At 42.6% G+C, this 13,737-nt stretch overlaps 1 protein-coding gene across 2 annotated transcripts in view; it reads right to left on the bottom strand.

The window, feature by feature from the left end:
* prex2 (phosphatidylinositol-3,4,5-trisphosphate-dependent Rac exchange factor 2) overlaps positions 1-13,737 on the bottom strand; it is a 224,903-nt gene that overhangs the window by 111,701 nt on the left and 99,465 nt on the right. For both annotated transcript variants that reach the window (XM_049485814.1, XM_022685605.2), the window contains 6 exons: positions 10,029-10,104; positions 9,177-9,249; positions 7,455-7,597; positions 6,513-6,605; positions 1,431-1,579; positions 428-513 (listed from right to left, as the gene is read on the bottom strand). In XM_049485814.1, coding sequence (XP_049341771.1) covers positions 428-513; positions 1,431-1,579; positions 6,513-6,605; positions 7,455-7,597; positions 9,177-9,249; positions 10,029-10,104 — 620 coding nt within the window. The remainder of the gene's footprint in view (positions 1-427; positions 514-1,430; positions 1,580-6,512; positions 6,606-7,454; positions 7,598-9,176; positions 9,250-10,028; positions 10,105-13,737) is intronic.

The raw sequence follows: 13,737 nt of genomic DNA, 5'->3' as shown, positions 1-13,737 counted from the left end.
CTATCTCTTTCTCTCTCTCTCTCCCTCTCTCTCTATGCTATATCTCACTCTTTTATTTTATATATTTTTTTCCTCTTTCAATCTGCCTCTGCCATTCAGGAGTTCTTCTTATTCTAAAAGAAATCATAAGTAAAAATTCACAGACAATAAATCATCAGAAGTGTTTGAAGTGTAAGTGCAGTCATCATTCATCTGTATGATAGTATATCATCGCTGTACCACAAAAAATTCACAGGATAAAGTCATTTTAGAGCGTTTCTATTGGCCCATTCATCATGTAAATTTCTTACAATTTGGAAGAAAGATTACTACTCAAAAAGTGGAGGCAAAACATTGAAGAACTTTATCAAGAAATAAACACTTGAACTGAACACTAGACTAGAATTGATCTTTTTCTCTCTCTCTCTCTCTCTCTTTTTTTCCTCACCTCTGCCCACTGCGTGTACCACAGATGGTCCAAAGCCACGGATCTGGAAACCTAAACCATCTGCTGAGTCCAGAATCTTCACTGTCCTACAAACACACACACACACACACACACAGACACCACACATACACACAGAGAAACACATTAACAACACAACAAAACAACAATATCAGATCATTAGTATTCTACTGTATTGTATTCTAAGACTAGGGATTCTGTTCTCCATCAACAAGTGCCACAAGTGTTTAGTTTATAGGTTGGAGATTATCCTATCATGAGACATATGATAATCTCCAACAATTAATTTCTTTTGTGCTACATTTCTCAACTGCTAAATGTGGTTATGTACAAAACACTGGTTTATAGGTGGTCTTGTTTCGAAATTCTGAACAATTAATTACATTTTATGACCAATTTCACACTTGACATCTAGACCTGCATCCACAACAAGGTCCACGTCTTCATTACATTGTACGCATTTAGTGCGGTTGGTTTTGGTTTCACAATGCAGTTTAGTGAGCAGAGTAAAGAACGATGCTACATCCTGTCATCAAAATGACTATTTACACTGACTGGTTCGTACAATATTGCCAGTGTGGTGATTTGCCTTATCAAGTGTTTAGCTGAATTATTTCTCTCTGCCAGAATTCAGAATGAGAATCAGATATCATCACAACAGTGATGTGTACCTTCTGTATTGTTTAATGGGTGACAATAACCTGCCTCAACTTCCTATAATTGATCCGCAAGTTCAATCCATCTAGAAAACACCTCAAAATCAACCAGATCATGGTTTAGTAGATCTGAACCGAGACCACCTCTTTCGGTCAGACCAACTTTTGTTTATTTTGTCTTTTGGTTTTGCTAATTTAATTCATAGCAATCAGAAAATTCAAGTCTACACAAAACAAAGTACACTAAAACATTTAATTTACCCCAATTCCGAATAGTTAGGATTACACCAAGATGTGTTTTAGACTAAAGACCCTGTGCTTTCACTCACTCTCTGGGTTTGGTGCTGACCAGCACTCTGAGTGGTCCCTTGCTGTTGAAACACTGCTTGAGAAAACTCTCCACTTCATGGAACGGCCTCAGAAACACCAGGTCACCATTAATGGCGAATACTTTTTTCCCAACCTCAATTCCGGCCATCTGTGGACAGAAACACAAACATTTGTCATTCTTTGTCATTCTAGCAACATCTTATCTTTAGGTCCTGACAGAATCCATGAATAATCACATATGTTCTAATGAACTGAAGTGAACATATACAGTTAAACAATTAAACAAAGGTCAAATAATGTGTAATATCAGTACTACAGAAACTATTTAGTAACCCAATAGCACAGTTCTAGAGTATATAATACCATCATTAGAATGTCCTGATGTAACGCTGTGTGAAGGACGGGACGAGGAGAGCGGACGCTAATGCAAGTATCATTTATTATAGAACAGAAAACAAAACATAAATCAAACAGAAACAAGAGACTAATTAACAGGCAGGATTAAACACAGCCGTGACAGACGTATACACGCACAAGAACCGACAAAAACACTAATGACAGCGACGCTTAAATACACACACAAGGCGGGAAAGAGAACAGGTAACACCTGGGGACTGACTAATGAGGGGCGGAGCTACAAATGGACACAGGTGAGTGGAAAAACACTGGCAGAACACAGGGGCACGGGTAACGTGGGACAACACAGGCACGAGGACAGACAGGAAACAGGGCCAGGCGTGACAGAAACCTCCCCCTAAACGCGCAACTCCCGAGGCGCGTAAAAACAAACCCCGGGGGCTGGCGGCAGGGAGAGGCCGGGGAAAACAGGAGACCGAACGGGAGACTGGACAGGGAACTGGACAGGTGACGGAGACTGGACAGGGAACTGGACAGGTGACGGAGACTGGACGGGGAACTGGACAGGAGACGGAGACTGGACGGGGAACTGGACAGGAGACGGAGACTGGACGGGGAACTGGACAGGAGACGGAGACTGGACGGGGAACTGGACAGGAGACAGAGACTGGACAGGTGACGGAGACTGGACGGGGAACTGGACAGGAGACTGAGACTGGACGGGGAACTGGACAGGAGACTGAGACTGGACGGGGAACTGGACAGGAGACTGAGACTGGACATGAGACGGAGACTGGACGGGGAACTGGACATGAGACAGAGACTGGACGGGGAAATGGACAGGAGACAGAGACTGGACGGGACCGGACATGGGAACAGGGACGAGGACATTGACGGGGACGGACACAAACACGGTGACTGGGACAGGAACAGTTAAACCACAGGGGACAGGAACAGGAACGAACACAGATATGGGGACCAGGACAGGGAGAGACAAGGGAACAAAAAACATAGGTGGGTGCCCAGGACTGGCAAAAGTCTGTGGGGATAGCCTGGGCACATAACTGGGGGCAAAGTCAGGAGGCCTAGGAGCAGGCCTGGAAATATGGGGCCTGGGCCCAAACATAGTTCTAGGAGCTGGAACTGGCGTGGGTGTGGTGACGGGTGCAGCTTGGACAGGCGCGGCGGCGGGTGCAGCTTGGGCAGGCGCGGCGGCGGGTGCAGCTTGGGCAGGCGCGGCGGCGGGTGCAGCTTGGGCAGGCGCGGCGGCGGGTGCAGCTTGGGCAGGCGCGGCGGCGGGTGCAGCTTGGGCAGGCGCGGCGGCGGGTGCAGCTTGGGCAGGCGCGGCGGCGGGTGCAGCTTGGGCAGGCGCGGCGGCGGGTGCAGCTGGCGTCGGAGCTGGAGCGATAGGCACCACTGGCACAGGAACACTGGCGGTGGGCACCGCTGGCACAGGAACATAGGCGGTGGGCACCGCTGACACAGGAACATTGGCGGTGGGCACCGCTGGCACTGGTACGGAGACTTGGGCAGCTGGCACTGGTACGGAGACTGGAACTGCTGGCACCGGTACGGAGACTTGGGCAGCTGGAGCAGACACTGAGAATTGAGCATTGTCAGCAGACACGGAGGCTTGAACAGCTTCAGCAGAGACAGAGACTTGAACAGCTTCTGCAGACACGGCAGGAGTCCGGGGGCGTGGCTCAGCAGCCGAAGATACCTCGGAGATGGGCGTGTCCGCCGAGTGAGTTTCGGAGCTCCTGTCCAGTTCCCCGTCCAGTCTCCGTCACCTGTCCAGTTCCCTGTCCAGTCTCCGTCACCTGTCCAGTTCCCTGTCCAGTCTCCCGTTCGGTCTCCTGTTTTCCCCGGCCTCTCCCTGCCGCCAGCCCCCGGGGTTTGTTTTTACGCGCCTCGGGAGTTGCGCGTTTAGGGGGAGGTTTCTGTCACGCCTGGCCCTGTTTCCTGTCTGTCCTCGTGCCTGTGTTGTCCCACGTTACCCGTGCCCCTGTGTTCTGCCAGTGTTTTTCCACTCACCTGTGTCCATTTGTAGCTCCGCCCCTCATTAGTCAGTCCCCAGGTGTTACCTGTTCTCTTTCCCGCCTTGTGTGTGTATTTAAGCGTCTCTGTCATTAGTGTTTTTGTCGGTTCTTGTGCGTGTATACGTCTGTCACGGCTGTGTTTAATCCTGCCTGTTAATTAGTCTCTTGTTTCTGTTTGATTTATGTTTTGTTTTCTGTTCTATAATAAATGATACTTGCATTAGCGTCCGCTCTCCTCGTCCCGTCCTTCACACAGCGTTACACCTGACTTTAACCCTTACTAATCTCTAATTGAATATACTACTTAAACGATTAAATTTGCTCTTTCCTCAGAATTCATCTGGTCTTTAACAATAACTGTGACCCTGAAGAGTTAAAATTCTGCCATTCTGCACATATGGAGCCAAATCTTTCATCTCCACATGCCACTTCCTGTGGAGCTCATTCACTGGCCTCTGTTTAAATGAATGAAGCACACACATGTTGTCCACACCACCGTCCTTCTTCTGCATTAAACGCATCTCCATTCAATTCCTGAGTAGGAGACCATAGGAGACCCAAATGTTTCCATATTGTGCTAATTCTCACTATTCTATAATAAGAAGAGGAAGCCTACTTCACTCATTCTCTTTTATCACTCTTATTCTCTCTGTCTCTTTCTGTATTTTTTTTCCTTTTCCTGTGCAGAGCTCATAATAATGGAGTTTATCAAAAGTTCAGGGTCTTTTAATCTTATCTACTTTTTTAACTATACTTTTTGCATATTGGAGTGCATTTCTTCACAGAAAATGTATGTTTGAACAAGAAATGTCAAAAATGTCAAACATCTTGTATAATAACACATGAACATGCTTTTTACCTGTGAAATAAATATATTTTGTCATTACATGACAATTTTATGTGTAAAACTGCAAGATATTATTTTTTAAAAAGTGAACCTGCATATTTTTAATTCAGAAAATCAACAAAACATGTAAATTGTTTAGCAGCATCCAACTTTCCGAAGAGTTTGTGTGTTATCCCACTATGTTCTGCTTTTTAATGCAATTTAACAACAGCTATATGTCAATAGCGGCTGTGACTCAGTTACTGTACCCTTTCTTGGTATTTTACCAACACCACTTAATAAACCTCTAAGTAAAAGAAAACACACAGCCTAAAATGGCTATTTAATCTATTTCAGGTGTATTATAGTGTATGATTCAGATGTAGGGCATTTTTATGAAGTAGCTTTTTATACAAGTGAGTGCACAGCTAGATCACGCTGCCCTCTTTAACAGCCCTATATTAGAAACATACACTGAGCGTCTTCTAACACACGCCTCCATTTCAGCCATTATCACCCCCCCTCAGGACTGATCAAGTTTCCCTGACCACAGACACTGCAGTCTAATACCCTAATGGATCAAAGATACGGAAACAGTAAAGCAGAACCTCAAAAATGCCTCAGAGCTTTTAACGGCTTGTATTTCCATGAGACCACAACAGTGAAAACTTCAAACTGGCTTCCACCACAAAACCAGTTTGAACCGAGAGCAACAGGAACGTACATCAACTCTCAGGGTCGCACTGACGACAGAAAGGAGCCTAAATTAAACTACAAACAACTCTTTAAATCGCTGTATCACCCAACAATTTGATGCCTAGTATACGACAAAGAAGTTCCCCTCTAAAACAAGTTGATGATGGTTGTGACTATTTTGAGCAAACAATACGCCATTACACTTCTATTCAATTAATATCAGTTATTCTCCCATTTTATTCTTATTTTTCTTTCCAGGTGTTTAGTGCACTACTCATCCTGCAGTTATACATACATTCTACACTATTTCAATCCAGCTTTTTGATTGTCTTGTGTAGTACCAGATTTTCGCAGACCTTTTCCCATAGAAATCAATATGGTGCAAATTCTTGTGCACCCTTCAAATGTTACAATGATCAAAATACACTATTAACATCAAGCAAAGTGGAGTTATATATCGTAACTAAGTTTTGGGAGTGATCCACGCCCTCACTCCTCCCACTTCCTTCACTATTTAAACCGTCACTTCCTCTCTACCTGCTCATTGAACAAACCTCGCACCCACCTCCTCCCCATCTTCTTCCTTCTTTAATTTTATTCTCTATTCTTCTTCTCTGCCCAGTCAAGGGCGTGGGTCAATACTAGCAAATGCATTGTATAGCGTAATAGCCACTAAAACAATTCTTTGGGACGCCACAGAAACTATGTGGCATTTCACAGCAACCTCCTGACCTTAGCAACCAATAAATAACATCATAGCAACTACCTGAAGTGCAATAGTAATCACCTTCAATACTGTAACATATGTAATAATCCTTTAAGAAAATTACAGTAATGTTGCAAACCTGGGATACCATAGAAAGTGCCTGAAAACAATCTACCTGGCAGGATCCTAGCAAACTCTTAGCAACACTGTAGCAGTCGCCTAGAAAAGGGAAACCACTTAGGCTCCAAACCTTCCTACTGTAATTTTGTGTGAATGTATATACGCTATGTTAATTAGCAAATCTTAATGAGTTTTGGATTAGAGCAATATAAAATGGAACTCTATGGAGCATATAAACCTATGATTAAAATTGATATAAAAATAACTCATCACATCTTTTTGGCCCCAAATACACTTCATGCAATGTTGTCTTTTACTAACAACATTATTATAGTACCTCTGCATGGGAGCCTTTCTCCACTGATTTGATGATGGGAACTCTGTTGCGATCTTCCAGGGTGAAACCATATCCACCATCACTGGGCCTTATCTGTAGGAAAAAAGTACACAGCACTGTTGAAGACCGGGTACAAGGAAGGTGCAAATGAGTCAGTTGCATACGCTGCTCTAAAAAAACACAATTTAAACTACAATATAAGGTATAAAAAACAACAACACATTCTCCTGTTTCTGCTCAACAGAAAATAACCTTCATTTCCAGAACTGATACCCAGTCAAAATTTTGTTTTTAAACTTGAAGTTATTTCTTTTTCAGCATCAAAAGCAAAACAGTTTATCAGATCAGATGAGACTAAATCAGATCAGGCCCTAACACAGAGCCCTGTGGGATTCCACAAACTATGCTAAATCATCTACCTAATCATTTACAACAGTTTCTGAAATGTGAACAATAACTGATTAATAACTGATTACTAAACTTTGGATTCAACAGGAAAATAATTAAAGGGCAGTTTTTGTCTTTTACACACTACTGTACTTAGGAAAATTGATAGCTTAATTAGCCTCATAGCGCCACAAATCTAATATAATTTCAGACAAAACATATCTTGGCTGATTGACTACATGTGTAAGATAATGTAGCAAATCAGATCTTTCGGCTGAACTATTCCTTTAAGAGAAGCTTTGGAATATCACTGCTACACTTCTCCACTAGCTCACTCTAGTTCACATCCCTTTCAGGCCAAATCACTCAATCCGGCCAACTTCTAACATGGGAGTAATGAAAGACTTGTTTCAGAGTGTTCATTCATAATTACTGACTCACAGTTGACACTGGATCAGGATGAGGGAATGCTGGATGTCAACAATGTTCAACAGCATTACACCCCCCCGTCGTAAGTGCTATCAGCTGCGGGCAATTACAGCCTACGTCTCTCACCAGCAGAGATTTTGCGATGACGTTCTCCACTATTTTCAGATCGTGCTTCATGGGCTTGTGCTTGGTGTTGGATCCCTCCATCTCCTCATCAGCGAAGAAGCGGAACAAAAGCGGCTCGTCCTTGAACTCGCTCTTCTCAAGCACTGCAGACGAAACCAGAGACAGTGGAATTTAACCACATTCAGCATCCAGACTGTTAATGGGTCAAGAAATGGCCCAGACGGTCCACGTTGGGCACTATTTAGACGGCATATGTTTTCTGGGCTTACAATTCTGCATATAAGGCTGGTTTAAAAACACTAACATTGATGAAAAACTGAAGCATTATTCTAACAAATCTGTGCTTATCTCTTATATAGATATAAACAGTAAGTTTTGGCACAGAACAGAAAAAAAACAAAACTAAACCACCAGCAGATTGAATGAAAGGGCCTCCTATGAAAAGCACAGATTAGTTTGGAAGAAAAGAACAAAAGTGCAGAACGGGGAATGAAAGGGTGAATTTGGGCCTCTCTGAAGGGTCTGCGCTGCCAGGCTGGTGGTGGGGGTTTTCATTCTTTAAAAAAAGAGCCCACGCATGGAATTAAACCTGTATCCACAGAAACCAAGGGCCTAACCTCAGCCCCTCCACGAGACACCCCCAGCGAGAAAAACGAGGGCAGCATTTTGCTCCTTATTTCCCTCAGTTTAACTGGCGAGATCAGATATAGCGTCTATAGCCTTAATGGCCACATAAACACACGGAACGACTCACCGGCACGAACGGCCGCAATCAAAACTGGCACCAGCCAGTGAAAATAAATCCGTCAGGGTCGTGACATCCATACATTTGTCTGTAATTTGTTGCATATCAAACGTAATTGTGGCCAATTTGGGAGCACGTCCATCCAGTGTGTAACAGCGGAGGATGTGTGAGTCACAGAAGTATGATGTGGACTTTGGCACCGCCAGACTCAGCTCTTTAAAAGCATAGAGGCCTCTGCACCCTGTAAATAACGGGTTGCCCGTGGCGACGGGCTGTTCATGCTCTCAGCCTCCTGAAGGCCAGGGTCCAGGGCGGAGCAAGAGTGAGCAGGAATCTGTTTCAGCTCAAATTAATCAGAAAAGATTCACAGTGATTGACTCTGTTTGTTGAGTTGCTCGAAGGAGGCCCAGCAGTCACAATAAAACACCCACACAAACAGAGAGAGAGAGAGAGAGAGAGAGAAAGAAAGAAAGAAAGAAAGAAAGAAAGAAAGAAAGAAAGAAAGAAAGAAAGAAAGAGTGAGTGCAATGAGGAAAAGAGAGATACATTGAGAAGAAAAGAAGGAATAAAGACGATAAGAAAGTGTGATATAGAGCAAAGAGTAAAAAAAGAGGGCGAGAGATTAAGAAGTAAAAATTAACTGCTGAGATATGTTGGGAAGAAAAAAGGGAATAAAGACAGATGAAAAGTGAGCGATAAAGAAGATGATATAGTGAGAAGTACGAGTTAAACATAGAAAGAGAAAGAGAGATGAGAGAAGAAAGAGAATATAATTTAAAAAATAGAAACAAAGTAGAGAAAGAAAGAAAGAAAGAAAGAAAGAAAGAAAGAAAGAATGAAAGAAAGAAAGAAAGAAAAAGTGGATGTGAAGGAAGTCAGAAATAGATAAAGGAAGCAAGGTGTGAAAAAGAGATGGGAAGAAACAGAAAAATGTTTTTTTCATAGAAAGACAGATAAAAGAGAAATGCCAATCATACCATGATGCATGAATCCATTGTCGCAGAGCTCCACCCCCAAAATCAGCGCCTCCTCTCTCGTTCTACAGTCACCCTGAAACAGAAGAGAGAAAGAGGAGTGTGGCTTTTGTTTTGTTACAAGAACTGCTAAACTCTCAACATGTGAAATTTAAACACCACTTGTAATATACAGTTCAAAACAGAGCTTAAGTGGAAGCTTTAGCTTTAGGTTTTACCAAAAAAATGCTTCAATGATTCAATGACTTAATAAATAGGTATGTAATACCATTAATACCAACAATACCAATAATTATATTATTATTGCATCAAACTGGATAAGATCCGTTCCTATTACTTCTTGTCAGTAAAAAGGGAGCTTTGCGAAAACACTCTTTAAGGTTAAGATTTGAGATTTGTGTTGTTTCAGTACTAACCCCTGTATGATACACTACAAAACTAATATTAGAGCTTGTCTTACATATTGCTTGGTTACTATATTAATAATTAGAAGCTAACAGAATCAACAGTATTAAAGAAAGAAAATTAAAGAAGTAAATTAAATTATAGAAGGTTATTTGCTATGGAATTAAAACAGTTTCTGTCCTCCTAAAACTCAAATTGCAGCCAATTTCAACTGCACATTTAGGCTAATTCAGCCTAAAGCCATAGAATTAAAGCTTTATATTGGCTGATTACATCAGTTACCTAGACTTTTTAGCCCCCTCGATTATTATCTGTCATATAATATTTACATCAATCAGGCCCTGCTAATATCTTCAGATAATTACATAATTAAAGTACCCTCTCCAGTTCTCTAGTCATTTTATTACCACTTTGCAGACCTGTCATGGCATGTGGGTCCAGTGCTCTTACCTGTGCTATGAGCCAGTCGATCAATTTGTTGGCCATCACCACAGATTTGTATGTTCTTAAGTGGTAGTCTTTATCCCTGAATGAGCACAGAAAAGAGAACGGTCACTTAAACGGATTAGGAACTTAAAGGAAGTTATTCTAACCTGACTGCTGACCTTTGGTGCTGAGCAAGAGCCTTTTGATAAGACTCCTGAGAGAAATTAAACTTGCCTTTCGCGTCACGACAACTGTTTCCTTACAATCCATCAAGACGCAAGCTCATCCTGACTTCTCCCCTGGTAGCCCAGGCTTTTTGCAATGATCTAAAAGCAGTTAGTGCTGAACAAATCCTGAGCTTTAAAAGGCCCGTATAGCTTTAAAAAAAAAATTCAAAGAGCTTAGTGTGGTTTGTGGTTTAAATGCTAAAAAAATATTTTTATTATGTACCTCTTACACCCTGGTTCATGTTGTCTATTTATAACAACTAAATTACAAAACAGAGCATTCAGGACACACAATTAACACTGATGTTTTTGAGGGTGGAATGGTTTTCAAATGAAGCACAATATTGGACACCTTTTGTCCTATTTACAAATATCATACATGTCTTAAATTTACTGTTTCATTGCTACTTGGATTCTACTGTACAGTAAGTGTTAAGTTAATGATAATGCAACGGACTTGCATAGAACTTGCAGAGTATTAGAATATAAGTGTGCTTTACTCACCATCACCTGAGTGCTAATGCTTCTCCCCTGTTCCTCATTATTTAGCCCTCTCATTCTTTGCCAAGTATTGCCAGCATTTTCATTGCACATGAGCGGTTTTCTGCATGCTTTCTCTGTTGCTGATTTGTCCTTTGTATTAATGTTTTATTATCCATATTGTATGTCCTCACTTTTTGTTTTGGTTTTGGTCACCAGACTGTTTAATGTTGGTTTTGAATTAATTTTTGTGCCTGTGTCAATTGCTGTGTTAACTTTAGCAATTGTGTGCTTGTGTCCACTGTGTACAACTGTAACTTACCTACTCCTTTATGTTAAACCTAACTGAGGGTTTCACATTTGCAAACATTTTATTTTACTCTTACATCACAGACAAAACAAACTTGCTGAGCTATTCTCGGTCATTTAAGGGGTTAATCAGAAAGGACTGGAGTACATTAAAGAGGCACATTGCACTGGACCTAAGCCTTTCTAGTTTCAGGTCAGCCATTAAGCTGACTAGTGTATCTTTCTCCAGTGGGGGTCAGGAGGTCGGTCTCAGCCCAGCGGTCGAGCGACTGCAGGGTTCAGATTAAATGCTCTGCGGCTGCAGTCAGACCCTGGGAATTCTCTCTGACGCAGAGCGGAGATTTTCCCATGAAGCTGAGGGTCTCCTGAGGGACACTTACTGCACTAGGCCACGGAAACGTCCAGCCTGTTTTAGCTTTAGCACACACCCTGTCCTCAGCACAGCACACACACACACACAATCAAACCCAGACAAGTCCAATCTTAGATGTCTACAGTCTCTAGGACAGAGGGTGGATCCAAATATGTGCCCTCCGGTTTAAGTTTTAAACGACAAAAATAATATGCCCTGTATCCCCTGATGTAACTCAGTCTGTGGAAAAGTGCTGTGGGGAATGTGATGAGACTATAGCTTTGCTAACTGCTTATGATACTTACTGTACAATCTCAATATATACTGTAATGTGCAATATAGTACAATACTGTAATATAAAGAGCCCCCTTTATTTGATCACTACCCTGAACAGCCACTGCATTCACAAGTTCTTCATTTTTAAGGAGACCAAAAAATCCACTTAAATACAAAAGGATTTTTTCTATTTCATATTACAAGGCTCATTACCGTATTTTTCGGACTATAAGGCGCACCGTATTATAAGACGCACTATCAAAGAACTTTAGGTTACTTGCGTAACCCCGGTTCTCTGATAGCATTCGTTTCGGTGTCTCACTATGGGATACGCCCCTTCCGCGTATGCCTCAGAAGCTCTATTCCACTACGCCAGCCAATGAGGCTGGCTGACAGCTGTGACGCTCGTGCTCCCACCCCCCGTATATAATACGGTGGCACAGCGTCACCTCCTCATTCAAAACCTTCTTCTCGCTTCACTACAGAAGCCTCCACACACACACTCTCTCTTCTACAGGCCGCCTAAGCTAAACAGTCCACAGACGGAGTTAATACCTCCGTCGCCGGGCGCTTAGCCTATTTTCTGCTATTTTTCCATACATAGGGCGCATCGCATTATAAGGCGCGTTAAGTGACACTAGAAAGGGTGCCTATATCAAAGTGAACAGGGGTGGCGCCATGTTTCCCTTCCCCCACCGGGGGTGGTCGCTTGCCGGTGGAGCGTCTCAGTATACAAATCTAACGTTAGCTCTTTCAAAGTCAAACGAGTGCTGGATATTAATCTACACAGATTCCTCTCCTGAAAACTGTTTATTTGGGTGAGTAACGTGCTTCAGTTTATTTACAGTAAGCTTAGATTTCCAGATGTCCACTAAGGCTTGCTGCACCAGCGTTAGCATAGCTATCCGCTAGCACGCTAGCTAGTCACCTAAACTAGTAAAGTTAACCCAAACTTAAACGACAGCGTTACACTGAGTAATCCTGCGTGTTCTGGTAAGACAGTGAGATATTAGCTAGCGATTCGTCCCCCGTAGCTTGTTTTAACACGGTAAACAAGCAGATTACAGGCTGATAAAACTCACCTCTGAGAGAGTTAGCGCTTAGCATCTAGCTAATGCTAGCCAGGCAAAGCAGCACAGACTTACAGGCCGATAACTCACCTCTGAACGGTGAACGCTTAGCGATTAGCATCTAACTCTAATAATACTGCTCCAGCAGTATTAAAAGTGCTAAATTTAGAAAATACTGATCTCTGAACAGTGAAAAAGCTAGCTAGCTTAGCGGTTAGCATCTAGCTAATGCTATTGCTGCTCCAGCCACGGAGCTGCACGGCTCTGCACGGAGTGTGTGTTTACTTTAGATAATTTAGATAATACTGATTTCTGAACAGTGAATAAGCTAGCTAATGCTATTGCTGCTCCAGCCTCGGAGCTGCACGGCTCTGCACGGAGTGTGTGTTTACTGCTCCTTACACCTGACGGGTAAAATTTAGATAATACTGATCTCTGAACAGTGAATAAGCTAGCTAATGCTATTGCCTGCTCCAGCCTCGGAGCGGCACGGCTCTGCACGGAGTGTGTGTTTACTGCTCCTTACACCTGACGGGTAAAATTTAGATAATACTGATCTCTGAACAGTGAATAAGCTAGCTAATGCTATTTGCTGCTCCAGCCTCGGAGCTGCACGGCTCTGGACTCTGTATAGCACTGAAACTCTGTATAATGCTGCACGGAGTGTGTGTTTACTGCTCCTTACAACCTGACGAGTAAAATTTAGATAATACTGATCTCAGTGAATAAGCTAGCTAGCTTAGCGGTTAGCATCTAGCTAATGCTATTGCTGCTCAGCCTCGGAGCTGCACGGCTCTGGACTCTGTATAGCACTGAAACTCTCTATAACGCTGCACGGAGTGTGTGTTTACTGCTCCTTACAACCTGTAAAATCCATACAAAAGGAGCACCGTATTATAAGACGCACTGTCAATTTTTGTGAAAATTTAAAGTTTTTAAGTGCGCCTTATAGTCCGAAAAATACGGTATTCAATTCAGATTTTTTGCTTAGACTGGATCTAGTTATCTTGATCTGGATC

Source organism: Astyanax mexicanus, chromosome 1 (assembly GCF_023375975.1).
Source record: "Astyanax mexicanus isolate ESR-SI-001 chromosome 1, AstMex3_surface, whole genome shotgun sequence".
Taxonomy (NCBI): domain Eukaryota; kingdom Metazoa; phylum Chordata; class Actinopteri; order Characiformes; family Acestrorhamphidae; genus Astyanax; species Astyanax mexicanus.
Note: the sequence above shows the minus strand (reverse complement) of the source record. Positions and strands in the feature narration are given on the sequence as shown.